At 45.0% G+C, this 19,000-nt stretch overlaps 1 protein-coding gene across 2 annotated transcripts in view; it reads left to right on the top strand.

Moving 5' to 3' along the window:
• The window catches only part of smpd3 (sphingomyelin phosphodiesterase 3), a 67,299-nt gene that overhangs the window by 21,960 nt on the left and 26,339 nt on the right, over positions 1-19,000 (top strand). For both annotated transcript variants that reach the window (XM_068602394.1, XM_068602395.1), the window contains exons 2-4: positions 11,874-12,608; positions 15,179-15,430; positions 15,551-16,616. In XM_068602394.1, coding sequence (XP_068458495.1) covers positions 12,307-12,608; positions 15,179-15,430; positions 15,551-16,616 — 1,620 coding nt within the window. In that variant the 5' untranslated portion in view covers positions 11,874-12,306. The remainder of the gene's footprint in view (positions 1-11,873; positions 12,609-15,178; positions 15,431-15,550; positions 16,617-19,000) is intronic.

Below are 19,000 nucleotides of genomic sequence, written 5' to 3'. Positions count from 1 at the left end.
ACTCCGCCCTTTCTCCGTCTGCTCGTTGCTCGTCACCAGTTGACCGAAGCTCCGGCTCATTTGTTGCCATGAGAGCAGCAATGTTGCTCAAACGCAGGTGCAGCAGGTCCTGATCCAATCACCACTGATTACGTTGTGTGTCCGAGTGATGGTATTGTACGCTCCCAAAACAATGTCACACAACCGTAACTGCACCGATGAAGGAGACGAGGATCGTACTGAAGGTGGAGGTGAAACTGAATTAATTTCATGAACACAGAGAGAGTGTGAATATTAAATATTAGCCATTCCAACCCGGCCTCTCATTTACTGAACTGTAGTGCAAGTGGCTGCTCGCAGGTGTGACAAATTAATGTTTGCAATAATACCAACCGGAGCACTCGTGTAAACAAAGCACAGAGCAAACTAGAAAAGTATTAATAATGGTGGGAATAAAGTCTGAGCAGGTGGAGTCTGGTCTTTGTCCTCAACACAGCCGACAGCTCAAATACACTTAAAAACACGATGACGTCACCTTTACTATTTAGATATTTTAATGATATCAGTGCACTCATGCCGCGTTCACACCAGAAGAGTTGTGAAATATTTGCGCGAGTAGATTACATGTGAAGTCAATGCACAAATGGTTGTGTTTCAGAGAGTTCTGTACACACACACACACACACACACACACACACACACACACACACACACACACACACACACAGACCACCTCATAAGACAAGCTGTCATACGACTGTGAAATATTGAGGGTAATTAGCTGCAGGCTCGCCTCTGGCTGATGATGAATAATTTGACAATTTATCAAGTGCAGTTGAGGAGCCACAGCGCTCATGGGAGTTGTGGCTCCGCCCACTGCTCCCCGAGGCCGGATCTCAGCCCAGATGACGTTGTTGATGGAAATGTGTAGTTATTGACATTTCACAGCGCGTAATAGATTGAAAATGTCCGTCCAGCAGTAAACATGTGACACGAGGGACCCTGAAGCAGACGGCCGCTTCATCGTAGCAGCACACGCTAACAACACGCTGCGGAGGCTCTGCACACTTCAGCGTGTGTGAGCCGAGTCCGAGTGTTCACGCTGATGGCCGCACGAGTACAGTCTAGTAGTACAGTTCACTAGTACAGTTCACTAGTACAGTCTACTAGTACAGTTTACTAGTACAGTTCACCAATATAGTTCAATAGTACAGTTCACTAGTACAGTTCACGAGTACAGTCTATTAGTACAGTTCACTAGTACAGTTCACCAGTATAGTTCACTAGTACAGTTCTCTAGTAAAATTCACTAGTACAGTTCTCTAGTACAGTTCACTAGTACAGTTTACCATACAGTTCTTTAGTACAGTTCAACACTACAGTTCACTAGTACAGTTCACCAGTACGGTTCTCTAGTACAGTTCACTAGTACAGTTCACTAGTACAGTTCACCAGTACGGTTCTCTAGTACAGTTCACTAGTACAGTTCACTAGTACAGTTCACTCGTACAGTTCACTAGTACAGTTCTCTAGTACAGTTCACTAGTACAGTTCACCATACACTAGTACAGTTCACTAGTACGGTTCTCTCGTAAAATTCAGTAGTACAGTTCTCTAGTACAGTTCTCTAGTACAGTTCACCAGTACAGTTCACTAGTACAGTTCACCAGTACAGTTCACACGTACAGTTCACTTGTACTCTAGTACAGTTCAACAGTACAGTTCACTTGTACAGTTCACTAGTACAGTTCACTAGTAAGGTTCACTAGTACAGATCAACAGTAAAGCTCTTTAGTACTAGTACAGTTCTTTAGTACAGTTCTCTAGTACATTTCTTTAGTACAGTTCACTAGTACAGTTCACCACTACAGTTGACTAGTACAGTTCAGTCGTACAGTTCACCATACACTAGTACAGTTCACCAGTATAGTTCACTAGTACAGTTTTCTAGTAAAATTCACTAGTACAGTTTACTAGTACAATTCATTAGTACAGTTCTCTAGTAAAATTCACTAGTACAGTTCACTAGTACAGTTCACTAGTACAGTTTACCATACAGTTCTTTAGTACAGTTCAACACTACAGTTAACTAGTACAGTTCACCATACACTAGTACAGTTCACCAGTACGGTTCTCTAGTACAGTTCACTAGTACAGTTCACCATACACTAGTACAGTTCACCAGTACGGTTCTCTAGTACAGTTCACTAGTACAGTTCACTAGTTCAGTTCACTAGTACAGTTCTCTAGTCAAATTCACTAGTACAGTTTACTTGTACAGTTCATTAGTACAGGTCATTAGTACAGTTCTCTAGTGCAGTTCACTAGTACAGTTCACCATACACTAGTACAGTTCACTAGTATGGTTCTCTCGTAAAATTCACTAGTACAGTTCACTAGTACAGTTCTCTAGTACAGTTCACTAGTTCAGTTCACTAGTACAGTTCACTAGTACAGTTCACTAGTTCAGTTCACTAGTACAGTTCACTCGTACAGTTCACCACTACAGTTTACTAGTAAAGTTCACTAGTATAGTTCACTAGTACAGTTCACTAGTACAGTTCTCTAGTACAGTTCACTAGTTCAGTTCACTAGTACAGTTCACTAGTACAGTTCACTTGTACAGTTCACTAGTACAGTTCACTAGTACAGTTCTCTAGTACAGTTCTCTAGTACAGTTCACAAGTACAGTTCACTAGTACAGTTCACTAGTACAGTTCTCTAGTACAGTTCACTAGTACAGTTCTCTTGTACAGTTCACTAGTACAGTTCACTAGTACAGTTCTCTAGTACAGTTCACTAGTACAGTTCTCTAGTACAGTTCACTTGTACAGTTCACTAGTACAGTTCTCTAGTACAGTTCTCTAGTACAGTTCACAAGTACAGTTCACTAGTACAGTTCACTAGTACAGTTCTCTAGTACAGTTCACTAGTACAGTTCTCTAGTACAGTTCACTAGTACAGTTCTCTAGTACAGTTCTCTAGTACAGTTCACAAGTACAGTTCACTAGTACAGTTCTCTAGTACAGTTCACTAGTACAGTTCACTAGTACAGTTCTCTAGTACAGTTCACTAGTACAGTTCTCTAGTACAGTTCACTAGTACAGTTCACTAGTACAGTTCACTAGTACAGTTCTCTAGTACAGTTCACTAGTACAGTTCACTAGTACAGTTCTCTAGTACAGTTCACTAGTACAGTTCACTAGTACAGTTCTCTAGTACAGTTCACTAGTACAGTTCTCTAGTACAGTTCACTAGTACAGTTCACTAGTACAGTTCACTAGTTCAGTTCTCTAGTACAGTTCACTAGTACAGTTCTCTAGTACAGTTCACTAGTACAGTTCACTAGTTCAGTTCACTAGTTCAGTTCTCTAGTACAGCTCACTAGTACAGTTCACTAGTTCAGTTCACTAGTACAGTTCTCTAGTACAGCTCACTAGTACAGTTCACTAGTACAGTTCACTAGTACAGTTCTCTAGTACAGTTCACTAGTACAGTTCACTAGTACAGTTCTCTAGTACAGTTCACTGGTACAGTTCTCTAGTACAGTTCACTAGTACAGTTCACTAGTACAGTTCACTACTACAGTTCTCTAGTACAGTTCACTAGTACAGTTCTCTAGTACAGTTCACTGGTACAGTTCTCTAGTACAGTTCACTAGTACAGTTCACTAGTACAGTTCACTAGTACAGTTCACTAGTACAGTTCTCTAGTACAGTTCACTGGTACAGTTCTCTAGTACAGTTCACTAGTACAGTTCACTAGTACAGTTCACTAGTACAGTTTTCTAGTACAGTTCACTAGTACAGTTCACTAGTACAGTTCACTAGTACAGTTCTCTAGTACAGTTCACTAGTACAGTTCACTAGTACAGTTCACTAGTTCAGTTCTCTAGTACAGTTCACTGGTACAGTTCTCTAGTACAGTTCACTGGTACAGTTCTCTAGTACAGTTCTCTAGTACAGTTCACTAGTACAGTTCTCTAGTACAGTTCACTAGTACAGTTCACTAGTACAGTTCACTAGTACAGTTCACTAGTACAGTTTTCTAGTACAGTTCACTAGTACAGTTCACTAGTACAGTTCACTAGTACAGTTCACTAGTACAGTTTTCTAGTACAGTTCACTAGTACAGTTCACTAGTACAGTTCACTAGTACAGTTCTCTAGTACAGTTCACTAGTACAGTTCTCTAGTACAGTTCACTAGTTCAGTTCTCTAGTACAGTTCTCTAGTACAGTTCACTAGTACAGTTCTCTAGTACAGTTCACTAGTTCAGTTCTCTAGTACAGTTCTCTAGTACAGTTCACTAGTTCAGTTCTCTAGTACAGTTCTCTAGTACAGTTCACTAGTTCAGTTCTCTAGTACAGTTCTCTCGTACAGTTCCTGAGTGCATGTGATGATGTCGCCATGACAACAGAACTCCCTGGAGCATGTCGAGAGCAGAGTGACATCACTGATCTGTGCCCATTGTGTGTGTGTGTGTGTGTGTGTGTCTGTTTTAGTGTGTTTGGGGACTACATTTTCCTTGCACGTCCATGTAACGTAAATCATTACATCTTATAGTGGAGACTTGTTTTGGTGGAGGGTTTAAGTCAATGTGATGTCCTCGAAAGTGAAGAAAACACAACTCTGTGTGTGTGTGTGTGTGTGTGTGTGTGTGTGTGTGTGTGTGTGTGTGTGTGTGTGTGTGTGTGTGTGTCGCTCGATGCTCTCGTCTCTCCTACATGACAAAATGAGGGCATCAGTTCCTGTTTTGCTCCACTCAGCCACATTCAGTCCCTACACCGTACTGCCAAACACACTCACACACAGCACAGGCGCACACACACACACACACACACACACACACACTCACACACACAATGGTGTATGTCTCTACACGAGCGTCACACATGTTTAATTAGGCTTACAGAGTAAACACACGCGTTATAGATGCAGACAGACAGTATTGATTGGAGTAGAATATCTGAAGCAGATCTGTGGGGGAAACCTGAACAAACCACATTTCCGAGCTGATGTGATCATCATCATCATCACCATCATCACCATCATCATCACCATCATCACCATCATCATCATCATCATCATCACCATCATCACCATCACCATCATCACCATCATCATCATCATCATCATCATCATCACCATCATCACCATCACCATCATCATCATCATCACTCCCCCGTCTGACGAGAGGTGTCTGACTAGAGATGTGAAAGTGTTCTTGTTAGTCCACCAGCTTCAGTGCTTCGCGTCTGCCTCCCGACACCGTTGTCGTGCGCTGGGTGAGATGTGTATCTATTGTGCTTCTTTTCTATAACAGAACTGAAGCAAAACAAAGGCAAGAAGGACATTTGTCCTCTGTTGTTTCTACCAGCAGCTTCTGACCTCGCTGTGCTGCATTCTCGTCACATTAGTCATGAAGTATGCAGATGAGGTGAAGGTCGTGGTGAAGTGTCATTGTTTTTGGTTGACGGGGAGACAAACTCCCACTCTGCCCTTAATTAAAGCACCACTCATCACATTGCATTCACGTTGGACACAATACGCTGAGCGTTGTCGTCTCCTTGTGATGGAAAACAGGGCTCTCTCTTTCGCTGTCAAAATATTAACTGTTTTAAAAAGCCACTTCAGGAAAGAATATTCACAGACTTAGTTTGTCCTCTGAGGAAGAAACAGAGCACTTGTGGTTGAAGTTCACTGGAACAGCTGTTGGTTTACGACATTTTGATGCATCAAATTCACACATTTGATGTGTTTACGTGTTTGACAAGATGATGGCTGAATGTTCATTCATTCAGCCTCAGGCCCATCAAGCATTATTAGTTATAGGTGAATGCAAATTAATGTTTCACCTCTCTTCCTCCTTAAATTGCTCCTAACTGATGTCTTATATAAACTTTGGATTATATGACTGCATGTAGCATTGAAGTGGCTGCTTATAGTAACAATCTACAGAGAATGATCACCTGACTCAGTTTTGCTGCACTTTTTTAGCCTCTTTCAGCAAAATCCACTGTGTCTTAGCAGCAGGTTTCAAATGATTGTAAACTAGAAAGTAGTGAAAAACACGTGGTACATGTCTCTCTGACCCAGCGGCTGACATCTCAAGTTGCTAACAAACATTCAGTGGTATTAAACGCTAAAAGCTGTTAGCATGTCAATGGTGTGTCCTTTGCTTGTTTTGCTTGTGAGTGGACAACAAATCAGTTCAAAGCAGTTTTAAACCACGTCAACAATGTTAAGCTTAATATATCAAAACTGATTCTAAGGAATAATGTGTTAAGGCAAAAAGTAATAATATAATGTTTAGCTACGAATATTCTAAACCTTAACCTAGAATATGCAAACAAAATAATTAAATTGTACACCATCAAATTCAGACCAAGCTGCGACTCCTCTGGTTGTATAGAAGTCTATGCTTCATGTGTTAAAGCTGCATTCTCTCTCCTGACCACCACGGGGCGACTCCTCTGGTTGTATAGAAGTCTATGCTTCATGTGTTAAAGCTGCATTCTCTCTCCTGACCACCAGGGGGCGACTCCTCTGGTTGTATAGAAGTCTATGCTTCATGTGTTAAAGCTGCATTCTCTCTCCTGACCACCAGGGGGCGACTCCTCTGGTTGTATAGAAGTCTATGCTTCATGTGTTAAAGCTGCATTCTCTCTCCTGACCACCAGGGGGCGACTCCTCTGGTTGTATAGAAGTCTATGCTTCATGTGTTAAAGCTGCATTCTCTCTCCTGACCACCAGGGGGCGACTCCTCTGGTTGTATAGAAGTCTATGCTTCATGTGTTAAAGCTGCATTCTCTCTCCTGACCACCAGGGGGCGACTCCTCTGGTTGCATAGAAGTCTATGCTTCATGTGTTAAAGCTGCATTCTCTCTCCTGACCACCAGGGGACGACTCCTCTGGTTGTATAGAAGTCTATGCTTCATGTGTTGAAGCTGCATTCTCTCTCCTGACCACCAGGGGGCGACTCCTCTGGTTGCATAGAAGTCTATGCTTCATGTGTTAAAGCTGCATTCTCTCTCCTGACCACCAGGGGGCGACTCCTCTGGTTGTATAGAAGTCTATATAAGTGACTCTACTTCTCTCTTGATGTATTCCCTCAGTAAACATTGTAAACATGAGTTTATGTCTCAATCTCTAGTTTCTAGTCTTCTTCTATACAGCACGATGTTCATTTAGTACATTATGGTCTGTTAGAGTCAAACAGACCAGGAAGCAGGGGACGCTTTAGGGGCGGGGCTACCAGGTGATTGACAGGTCGTCAGCACAGGGTTGTCTGGCCTGGGAGTTGTCTGTGTTTTCCTTCTCGTCCGTCTCATTAACAGACTAGAACTCTGCATAGTGCAGACCCACAAAGCATTTCTCTGAGGTACAAAGCTGACTATATATGAGGAAGTCTGCATAATTTGTGTGTCTGTGCCTAAATGTGTGTTTTTGGCAAGTGTCTGCTGGCATCCTCTCGGATCTTTCTGCCTCCTCGGTGTATTTCTGTCTCTATACGAGCCGTGTGTTTGGGTATGAATTATGCACCGCTCCGCTTCCCCTGATAACACTAACTGTGACAGTTTGTGCTCGCTGATATATCAGCTGTGACTGATGGGTGTTTTTCTGGGTTTGGTTGGTGATGATGTCTGCAATTCCAAAGAGGAAATTCTTCACAGACTCAGTCTTGTTGAAAGGTTGATGCCTTTAGATATCGCAGGTCATGGGGTTTGACGCAGCACGATAAAAGCAGCATCGAATGAACAAAGACTTTAGTGCAATGAAAGGTTCTCTGCTCTCCGTTTGTCGCTTCCCGCCTGTCAATCATCTCCTGAGCTGTCTGCCTCGTAATGCAGCGAGGAACGATGGGGAACGCCGCAGCGCTGATGCTGTAATTAACCAAGCCAAGGTTTTAAAAACTGCAACTGTACTTTTTTAAATAAATGTAAAAATCAAAGACTAGGGAACTATTTTTTTTAAACCACAGTGACTTCCTCAATTGGACTGAGTCAGGCTAACTTTATGCTAAGCTAGGCTAAACGCATGTTGGCCATAGCTTGAGGCAAGTAAATAAATAAGGGAGTTTTATTAATATATAAAATGTTTTCCTGAACTCAAAGACCACTTACAAGCTTTTCTGGCTCTTTCACTGCAGTTCAGATCTCCATGTTAGCAAAGCAGCTGATGACGACCGTGAGGAGTCATCTAAAGACGACCGTCATCTAAAGTGTAAACGAAGAGAATGAGCATGCTGTCAAATAGAATCATTGCCAGCATGTACTTTATATTTTTACCTCTTTATTCTATTATGGAGCATTGTTTTGAGCTGTGCTCTCCGTCAGATCACTTTTACTTGATACTGTAAACAACGTCCTTAATTAAGAAGAAAACAGATTTTAACATCAAACTATCAGTTATTAAAATAAGTAGTAAGGAATAGTTGTGTGTTTTTGGTCAAACCTAAAGCAGTGAGCCATAAGCAGCTCTTTTTATTGAGGGAAGGCTGCAGATTACAGCTTTAATGTCAGGCCGCAGTGGAAAAAGTGAATTTGTCAGGATTAGCGCTAAGCGTGTAGCGGGTTAGCCTGCTGCTCGCTGTCATTAAGTCATTGACGGTCTCTCTGTGAGCTCCGTGCGCTAAGTGGAGACCAGCGGCCCATTGACAAGTAGATTAAACTGTGCTTTAACCAATTACCGTCACAGTCATATTCACTATCTTGAATGTACAGCAACCATAGATCCGTAGCCCGCGTGCTAAGCCCAGCGTACCGACTGCCAGGTGGCTGAGTTTAAAAGCGCTGTCTGTCGTCTGCTAATCTGCCAGACAATCACGCGTCAGGCCGCTCAGACGGTTAAACGGTCAGTCAGCTGCAAGCGCGGCGATGATTTCAGCTCAGCCGGCTGCTGAGTCAGCAGGTCATCAGCAACGCGTGAAGAGGAAGTCCATCAGGAGCCGGCCGTGTTACAAAACGAGGAACACTGTCCCGACACAACATGACTTCCTGTCGTAGCCTAAAGGTTTGACCGTAAAGAAGATTACCAGGGGTAGTCAGGAACATGGCCTTCACCTACTCCATGTTGTCATACGGGCTTGCATGTAGCGTGTGTTAGCATAACATGTTAGCATAACATGTTAGTATTACATGTTAGCATAACATGTTAGTATTACGTGTTAGCATAACGTGTTAGTATTACGTGTTAGTATTATGTGTTAGCATAATGTGTTAGCATAATGTGTTAGCATAATGTGTTAGCATAACGTGTTAGTACTATGTGTTAGTATTACATGTTAGTATAACGTGTTAGCATAATGTGTTAGCATAACGTGTTAGTATTACGTGTTAGCATAATGTGTTAGCATAACGTGTTAGCATAACATGTGTACAGACGGTGAGTTATCGTGTCAATGTGACACTGGTCCTGTTGCTCAGCTGGTCCTGTTGCTCAGCTGGTCCTGATGCTCAGCTGGTCCTGTTGCTCAGCTGGTCCTGATGCTCAGCTGGTCCTGGTGCTCAGCTGGTCCTGATGCTCAGCTGGTCCTGATGCTCAGCTGGTCCTGTTGCTCAGCTGGTCCTGATGCTCAGCTGGTCCTGATGCTCAGCTGGTCCTGTTGCTCAGCTGGTCCTGTTGCTCAGCTGGTCCTGATGCTCAGCTGGTCCTGTTGCTCAGCTGGTCCTGTCAGGTTTATATGGATGCACTGAGGTCGACGCTGTCTTCCTGAACCCGAGCTGTTGTCATGAATGAACTAATCTATGTATTATTTATTCATGCTGGTGGAATGGATTCATCCCATCGTGGCGTGTGTTGGTAATTTAGTCGGTTGGAAAGCATCCACGGCTTCAGCCTGCTGTGGTCAGGAAGATGTTTTAAACTGTTTAATGTCGTATTGATTGTCGTTCTGGACCATTTATGATCGTCTAAGAAATATTACCACCGCTCATTTCCTATTGAGGAATTACTTGTATTAGTATTTGTGGTCAGAAGGACTTAAATGCTGAATTATTAAAATGATCTATCATCATCAGCAGTAAACGTTGTACCAAGACATTCAGTCAACCTAATGTTACATCACATTATGCTATCTATGACAGTTTTGTATGAGCAATAAAACCTTCCTCCAACAATAGTAGAGCTTTAAACTGTACTCAAAGGCACTTCACATGTTGGAAACATAAACGATAAGCAATAACAACATAATAGGGTCGTCTTGGACTGACCTTGTTAGCGGCTCGGACCCTAATAAACAAAAGAGAAGACATAACAGTAAGAAACAAAAACATAGAGCATCACATGTTAAAAGCAGATTATATAAAAATGAGTTAATGCAGACATCTTTAAACGTCGTCAATTATTTGATCTTGCATTTATTTATGTTTTGCATTGGCGGGTTCAACACCGCTGCTCTTTAAATCTCTCCAGACGCAGTTCAGACCTGGCGGCTTACGGCTCTCCAGTCCGGCCCGCGTGAGCTCAATTAAACCTGAAATAAATTAATAAGATGCACTCCTATAATGCAAATACAACGACACCGCTTTTACTTTGAAGTGTTGTATGTATGTGCTTTTACTTTGAAGTGATGTATGTAGGTGCTTTTACTTTGAAGTGGTGTGTGTATGTGCTTTTACTTTGAAGTGGTTAATGTAGGTGCATTTACTTTGAAGTGGTGTGTGTATGTGCTTTTACTTTGAAGTGGTGTGTGTATGTGCTTTTACTTTGAAGTGGTGTGTGTATGTGCGTGTGCTTCCGTAGCCTCACCAACAGGCTCGTTGAGGACTTTTAGACTTGAGCCTGAGTGAAAGTCTTGTTGTGTAGTTGTTGTGTAGTTGTCGTGTAGTTTGTGTTCTCAGAGCAGCAGTGCTGCAACGAGCCGCTCCGCCTCACAAAGAGAAACACAGTCAGTCTCTCAAACAGACTGAACATGGACCAAAGAAGGAGTGGTTTGTCCCTCACAGGGACCCTTACTACTGAACATGGACCAAAGAAGGAGTGGTTTGTCCCTCACAGGGACCCTTACTACTGAACATGGACCAAAGAAGGAGTGGTTTGTCCCTCACAGGGACCCTTACTACTGAACATGGACCAAAGAAGGAGTGGTTTGTCCCTCACAGGGACCCTTACTACTGAACATGGACCAAAGAAGGAGTGGTTTGTCCCTCACAGGGACCCTTACTACTGAACATGGACCAAAGAAGGAGTGGTTTGTCCCTCACAGGGACCCTTACTACTGAACATGGACCAAAGAAGGAGTGGTTTGTCCCTCACAGGGACCCTTACTACTGAACATGGACCAAAGAAGGAGTGGTTTGTCCCTCACAGGGACCCTTACTACTGAACATGGACCAAAGAAGGAGTGGTTTGTCCCTCACAGGGACCCTTACTACTGAACATGGACCAAAGAAGGAGTGGTTTGTCCCTCACAGGGACCCTTACTACTGAACATGGACCAAAGAAGGAGTGGTTTGTCCCTCACAGGGACCCTTACTACTGAACATGGATTGAATTTGGTGCATAATGAGATTAATCACAGAAAAATCATGAGATTAATTAGTTAGTTTTTTCAGCTTCGCCCGGCCCTAATACGAATGCTTCTTTTATTCAATGGTGTAACACGTTGTTTGTCTTTATTTGGATATGTTTTCCTCAGCTCATTGAAGGTTGCATTGGCGGCAGCCGCGTTGAAAACACACTCACACAGAATTCTCTTGACTTTTCCCTGTGGACTTAAAAGCCGCTGTGGGAACAGCAGTATATCCATGACGCATTCACAACCATTAGGACGTTAACAAGGTTCGTTTTTGCCCGCAGAAAGTCCATCTCTGATCTCTTGTTTCTTTTTCCTCCCCACTTTTCTCTCTCTCTCTCACCCATTCCCTGTTTCCTCTATTGTTCTATCGATCAGCTCACTCTCTCCAGGTCCTGAGGAAACGGTGACGTTTGACGGCCGGGTGATGTTTAATGGCCGCCCCCTCTCGAGGTCGCTGGAGTCCTCGCAATTGTAGATCCTTCATCAAGGGAAAGGCTCTTGTCATGGAAACCCCTTACCGGCGGCCTGCGCGGCTTCACCCCGCTTGTACACCTTGTGTTTGCTGAGGGAGGAGATACTGAGACTGACTTGTCTGTGAAGATCAACACAAATTGAATCACCGCAAACCATGTAGTGTACCTCTGTCTGAGGAGGGCAGGGTCTACATTTGAGTCTGATTTCTTTTTATTTATTTATTCACGCTCACGTCATCTCTGGAACAGATTTGCATGTGGATGTTGACGTAGCGTGCGAGGTGAGGAGAAAGCGACAGAGCGAGGAAGAAAGAGAGAGAAAGGAAAGGAAAGAGATGGTTCTCCACACCACCCCTTACTCTGGGGCCTGCCTGCACTTCCTGGACGGCTTGTCCTGGAGCCTGGTGTTCCCCTGCTACTGGCTGCTGGACCAGCTGCTGGCCTCCTGCGTGGCCACGTCGCTGGAGAAGCGCCGGCGCTCCCAGGACCCGTGCTCCTTCCTCAGCCTGTGCGTGCTGATCTCTGCGCCTCTTTATCTGCTCCTCTTCCTCGCCTCCCTGCCATTCGCCCTGCTGGGCTTCGTCATCTGGGCTCCCCTGCAGGCCGTTCGCCAGCCATACCTGTACACCTATCGCAGGTGAGTGTGGACCTTTGTTGTTGTTTTACTGCCTCTCGTTTTCAAGTCAACTCTCTAGCTGCCGGTGTTGCTGCTAGTGCTATCTATCTAGTGCTAGTATCTACTCCTTTCACGTTCGCTAAGGTCCTTATAAAGGTCCTCTGAAGGTCTTCAGAAGGTCCTCTGAAGGTCTTCAGAAGATCCTCTAAAGGTCTTCAGAAGATCCTCTAAAGGTCTTTAGAAGGTCCCCTAAAAGTCATCAGAAGATCCTCTAAAGGTCTTCAGAAGATCCTCTAAAGGTCTTTAGAAGGTCCCCTAAAAGTCATCAGAAGATCCTCTAAAGGTCTTCAGAAGGTCTTCTAAAGGTCTTCAGAAGATCCTCTAAAGGTCTTCAGAAAGTCCTCTAAAGGTCCTCAGAAGGTCTTCTAAATGTCTTCAGAAGATCCTCTAAAGGTCCTCTAAAGGTATTTTAAATGTCTTCAGAAGGTCCTCTAAAGGTCCTCAGAAGGTCCTCTAAAAGTCATCAGAAGGTCCTCTAAAGGTCTTCAGAAGGTCTTCTAAAGGTCTTCAGAAGATCCTCTAAAGGTCTTCAGAAAGTCCTCTAAAGGTCCTCAGAAGGTCCTCTAAAAGTCATCAGAAGATCCTCTAAAGGTATTTTAAATGTCTTCAGAAGGTCCTCTAAAGGTCCTCAGTAGGTCCTATAAACAGCTGTGCATTCTGCTTTGTGCATCGTCAAGGTGCAGGATAGAGCTTCATCACAGGGGGACTGTGTCTGGGTTCAGGCAACAAACACTTGGATTAACCCTCGGGAAGCAGTTTCATGTAAATATCAATGGAAAACGAGGGGCGTCGCCCGTACAACGTCTAGGGGGCGCTAGAGAGCCATTTTTTGGTACTTTTGTTTTCACGCCTATATTAAATGGCTATTTTCAGAATTTGGTGACTTGGAGTATGACCAGTCCCACAAAGAGCAGGCCGATAAATAATAACCCGGCATAATAATAATCCCAACAGCTCGAACAGGGTCCTCTGGGGCTGAACACACGGTCGCTCTGACCCTGATTGAGATCTCACGCCTCAAGGCCCTGCTGTCACTTCCACACCAGGACCTCTTCGTCACGCTTCAGGTGCTGCAGACTGACTGTAAGAAACCAATAAAGCATCGTCAGTCAAAGATTTACCAACCAGTTCTGTCTCTCAATGGAATCGTGTCATGATTAATTTAGACGTAGAGATATCGTGATAGACAATTACATCATCTCAAATGATGATGAGGACACAAATTAAACTTAGCTTACAAAATAATGTCAATATTTTTGACACTTTTTGAAGGTTGCAGTTTTGTTTTTACATCTTTACTTTACTACTTCAGTATGTTTAATATGTGTGAATATGTGCACTTTCTGTTTGCTTTATAATTTCACTTGAGACCAATATGCTCATTTTGCACTAGAGTTCTTAATGAAATGGTTGTACAGCAATGTTAAGTATTAAAAACAGAGCAGTGTGTAAAGCTTTCCCATGTGGTATGGAGCATAAAACATGACATTTCTTCATATGCCATCGAGATATGAAGTGGCTTATAGTTGGATAGAATAATTCGCAGCTGTCTCATGGCAAGATGGTCTCCATCCAAACTGTTGTGGAAACTGACAGTTTCACTGGAGATCTTCTCCTCAGCTTTTCATTAAAGGGCTTTCAGAATCCATGTGAGGTGGAAAAGAGGCCATTCACTTCAGTCATGCTTCATTTTATGTCCACAGTGCCAGTTGTTCCCTGAGTTTGGAGATTTGAAGAGGCAGAAAATGGAGTCATTATCTCCTGTAAAGAGATTGCTCATTGCTCTGGCCTCCAGCTGCCAGGCTCCCTCAGCTCTCAGCGAGTGTTTGGTTATCCAAACACTCGCCAGAGTGGCGCCCACCATAACCACGAGTTTGAAATGTTGTATTTTGATGTGCTGCTGTGGAGCAGCTCTCTCTCCCGGTTATTCTGGTTCCTAGTGGCACACAATGTCAGACGCTTCCTTTGTTATCTGTGTTTGTTTCCAGTAATTACACTGCAGCCGCACAATGGATGTGGTCGTTGTTTATTGAAAGGGTTTTCTATAATATAGGATCAAAGAGCAGCAATCCTAATGGAGTCAGGAGAGGAGGAGAGATTGATAGATTTGGGAAGAAAAACATAATGAAATGAAATTAAAATGTTGGTTGTATGAAAAGCATACAGAAACAGATCAGCATATACACATAAGAAAGAAACAATAATGACTTATGTCAAGATTATCACAGTAAATTAATGCAGACAATAAACTGGATGAGCAAAGGTTTCTACAAATGAGGCCGGACGTTTAAAAGATATCAAACCGTGTTTACAACTCAACATAATCCTTCATAATGAGCCAGGTAGCGGTTTCTCCCTGCCTTCAGGTTTTATGCTGAGCTACGCTAAGCTAATAAGCTAACCAACAAGAAAGTGAATAGCCGTGTTTCCTAAACTCTGACTATTCTTTTCATGTATTATGGGGTGTTGTTTCTGTGCTCCAGAGCCTCTGTTTGACTCGGTAGAGGGTTTTCATTGCTTATCTCGTGCAGGCCAGACAAACACCAGGCCGAGCAGGGCCAGGCCGGGCCAGGGGGGTTCGGCCTCGGGGAATGGAGGCCGCAGGGCAGAAGCTTCTGTTTCTGCAGCGCCAACGTGTGCCTGCTGCCCGACTCGCTGGCCAGGTTCAACAACCTGTCGGACACGCACAGGAGAGCCCGCGAGGTGGGGAAGAGGATCCGCAACGGCGCCAGTCGGCCTCAGATTAAGATCTACATCGACTCTCCGACCAACACTTCCATCAGGTGAGGGGAGCTCGCTCCTGCGATCCTTCTGCTTACGTCTTAGCAGCGGTGAAAGCGTTCACTCTTGTCATGAAAGTAAGTCAAATGAATTCATTTTCTCTTGTTCTGTCCGGTCATCAGCGCCGCGTCCTTCAGCAGCCTTCCCACAGGATTCCGCCGCACCTCCTCTCTGGACCAGCGTCCGGACCAAACACACACCACCAATGGACCGGCCGACGCCGAAACCGAACCCCTCGCCGAGTGCCCCATCCACCCCTCAGGTGCCGCCGACTGCCCCGTTCACCCCTCTGCAGGAGACCAGGGTACCGCCGAATGCCCTCTTCACCCAGACGCCACGGCAGACTGCCCCCTCCACCCTGTGGGCACTAACGGCAGTGCAGACTGCCCCCTCCACCCTGTGGGCACTAACGGCAGTGCAGACTGCCCCCTCCACCCTGTGGGCACTAACGGCAGTGCAGACTGCCCCCTCCACCCTGTGGGCACTAACGGCAGCGCAGACTGCCCCCTCCACACCTCAGGGGAGGCTCCAGACTGCCCCTTGCATTCCACGGGAGCTCAGGGTGGCCAAGGCCATCAGGACTGTCCCGCGCATGGGGAGGGCGCCCAGACAAGGCCGTCCTCAGACTGCCCACTTCACGCCTCAGGGGTTCAAATCAGCATCAGCGCCCCAGAGCCGGACCCGCAGGAGCAGGAGGCCGAAACAGGGAACCATCGGCCCGGGGAGCAGGCGGCTGGAGACACGGGCAGCATGACGGCCTCCAGGGAATCCCTCGCCCGTTACCACGGGGGCGACGGCGGCGTTGGCATATCCTCCAACAATACGCTCTCCCACGTCCCTCGCACCTCAATCTTCAAGCGCCCCGGGAGAAAACGCCGCCACGGAGACGAGACGTTCGACCACGAGATCTCTGCCTTTTTCCCCGCCAACCTGGACTTTCTGGCCCTACAGGAAGTGTTCGACCACGGGTCGACGACCAGACTGCGGCGGCAGCTGCATCGCTACTTCCCCTACGTGCTGAGCGACGTTGGCCGGTACGGCTGGAAGGGATGCTGCTCGAGGTTCAAATTCCTGAACAGCGGGCTGATGCTGGCCAGCCGCTACCCGATCCTGGACGCCCGGTTCGAGTGCTACCCCAACGGCAGGGGGGAGGACGCGCTGGCAGCCAAGGGCGCGCTGTTTGCCAAGGTCAGAAATGCTGCTTTATTCTCTCTTCCTCCTCTTCTTCTCTTGTTTCAGTCACACGGAAATTGCTTGCTTGAGTTGGTCAGGATATTGATTCCCGTCTTACATTTCTCACTGTGGAAAAAGAGAATCTCAGTTTAGCATAAAAACTGGCAGCAACGCTGGATCTGTCCTGAGCAACTTGTTGAGGCAACTTCACGTTGACGACCAAACTCCAGGAAGTCACTGTGAGGAAATGGCACATAGTTTGAACTCGTTAAACAAACCAGATATAACGAGTTTGTGAGTGATTATTTTCTGGCGAGCGGTTTACCCGTTTCCTGTATTTGTCTCTAAGCTAAGCTAAGCTAATCATCTCAGTGCAATATATAAAAATGAATGACTAGCACACAGTCGGGGTTGAAATCCAATAAAGTCTTTCTTTCATGGAGCTTATTTAAAGACCTTTACGTTGAAATGATCATGAAGCTCACACTGAACATATACAACAATCACACTTTAAAAGTAGATGTGAACAATAAAGTTTAGTCCACACATGCACCTCGAGGCTCAGTAATATTGTAAGTCAAATCTATCGTCCATGAAGAACTTTTCACACGGACCGACCTTTTTGTCATTTTGCCATAGTTTCACGGGTTCAGAGTGGTTTTCACTGAAAGGTCATCACTGTAATAATTAATATCCTGGTCTATATTTAGAGGCGCTGCTTGTTGTGGGCTTTGACAAGATGGCAGGACAACGAGTCAACAGAACCAGACAACTTGGTTTGTCTCCTCACCGTTCACTGTCGACGTGCCGGAGAAAAGATCCTCTTCTTTTTAAATCCACGTCTCAATTCATTTCAAACTAAGCTGAATTATAACTAAATGTCTCCGTGGGCTAAATTTCATGCTTTCCTGGCAGCAGCGATGTGTCTGAGCTGCTTCGTGCCGTTTCAGCCCAAAGCTAATCTTGTCATCTCTGACGCCGCTGTCCGTACTGTCGGCGGGGCAGTAATTGAATCTGCACATTAAGTCTATTTATACTGAATCAACTCATTGAACATTTGTGAAAGACGGGACGGAGACTCAAAATGCTGGTCAGCTGTCCGCATGCATTTCTGTAGATGTCCAAAGTAAAGCGAAGACATCTTTCCCCTGCTGGGAGAGCTTTGGTATGTGTTAGCGCTTCTTCCTCATCTACATGATGAGTGTGTGTGTGTGTAGCCTTCAGCTGCGACCAGACTGTCATACCCACCAGCCCTTTATCAGAACTGGGCCAGAACAACCCGAACCCTGCCACAGGCAATGAGGTAGTCTGACTGCAAGTATATAAGTATTGCAATACTTTTATCAGTGTGTTCAATGCACACATGTATGTGTCTAATTTATTTGAAATCTGTCTCTTTATCATATAACTTTATATTAGCTTAGGGCGATTTAGGACTTGGGACTCCTCTGGTTGTATAGAAGTTTATGCTTCATTTGTTAAAGCTGCATTCTCTCTCCTGACCACCAGGGGGCGACTCCTCTGGTTGTATAGAAGTCTATGCTTAAACCTGCATTCTCTCTCCTGACCACCAGGGGACGACTCCTCTGGTTGTATAGAAGTTTATGCTTCATTTGTTAAAACTGCATTCTCTCTCCTGACCACCAGGGGGCGACTCCTCTGGTTGTATAGAAGTCTATGCTTCATTTGTTAAAGCTGCATTCTCTCTCCTGACCACCAGGGGGCGACTCCTCTGGTTGTATAGAAGTTTATGCTTCATTTGTTAAAGCTGCATTCTCTCCCCTGACCACCAGGGGGCGACTCCTCTGGTGGTATAGAAGTCTATGCTTCATGTGTTGAAGCTGCATTCTCTCTCCTGACCACCAGGGGGTGACTCCTCTGGTTGTATAGAAGTCTATGCTTCATGTGTTAAAGCTGCATTCTCTCTCCTGACCACCAGGGGGTGACTCCTCTGGTTGTATAGAAGTCTATATAAGTGACTCTACTTCTCTCTTGATGTATTCCCTCAGTAAACATTGTAAACATGAGTTTATGTCTCAATCTCTAGTTTCTAGTCTTCTTCTATACAGCACGATGTTCATTTAGTGCTTTATGGTCTGTTAGAGTCAAACAGACCAGGAAGCAGGGGACGCTTTAGGGGCGGGGCTACACGGTGATTGACAGGTCTCTGCATTCTAAATATGGTCACATCCGTCTTTAAACTCCCGGCTTCAAAACAACGACAGGTGACGTGATGAAGACGAGCTTCTTCTTGTGTCAACGCTCCAAACAGCCAGCTGGGACGTCCTGTCACGTTCCTCATGGCCTCACATGACCTGCTGCATGGCCTATACAGGAGCCCATGCAGTGCACGTAAGACGAGAGGGGATGCGTCCCAATGCATCATGCAGGGATGGCCC

The sequence above is a fragment of the Clinocottus analis genome, unplaced genomic scaffold, assembly GCF_023055335.1.
Source record: "Clinocottus analis isolate CAN_PGR_092001 unplaced genomic scaffold, fCliAna1.0.p SCAF_6, whole genome shotgun sequence".
NCBI lineage: Eukaryota > Metazoa > Chordata > Actinopteri > Perciformes > Cottidae > Clinocottus > Clinocottus analis.
Note: the sequence above shows the minus strand (reverse complement) of the source record. Positions and strands in the feature narration are given on the sequence as shown.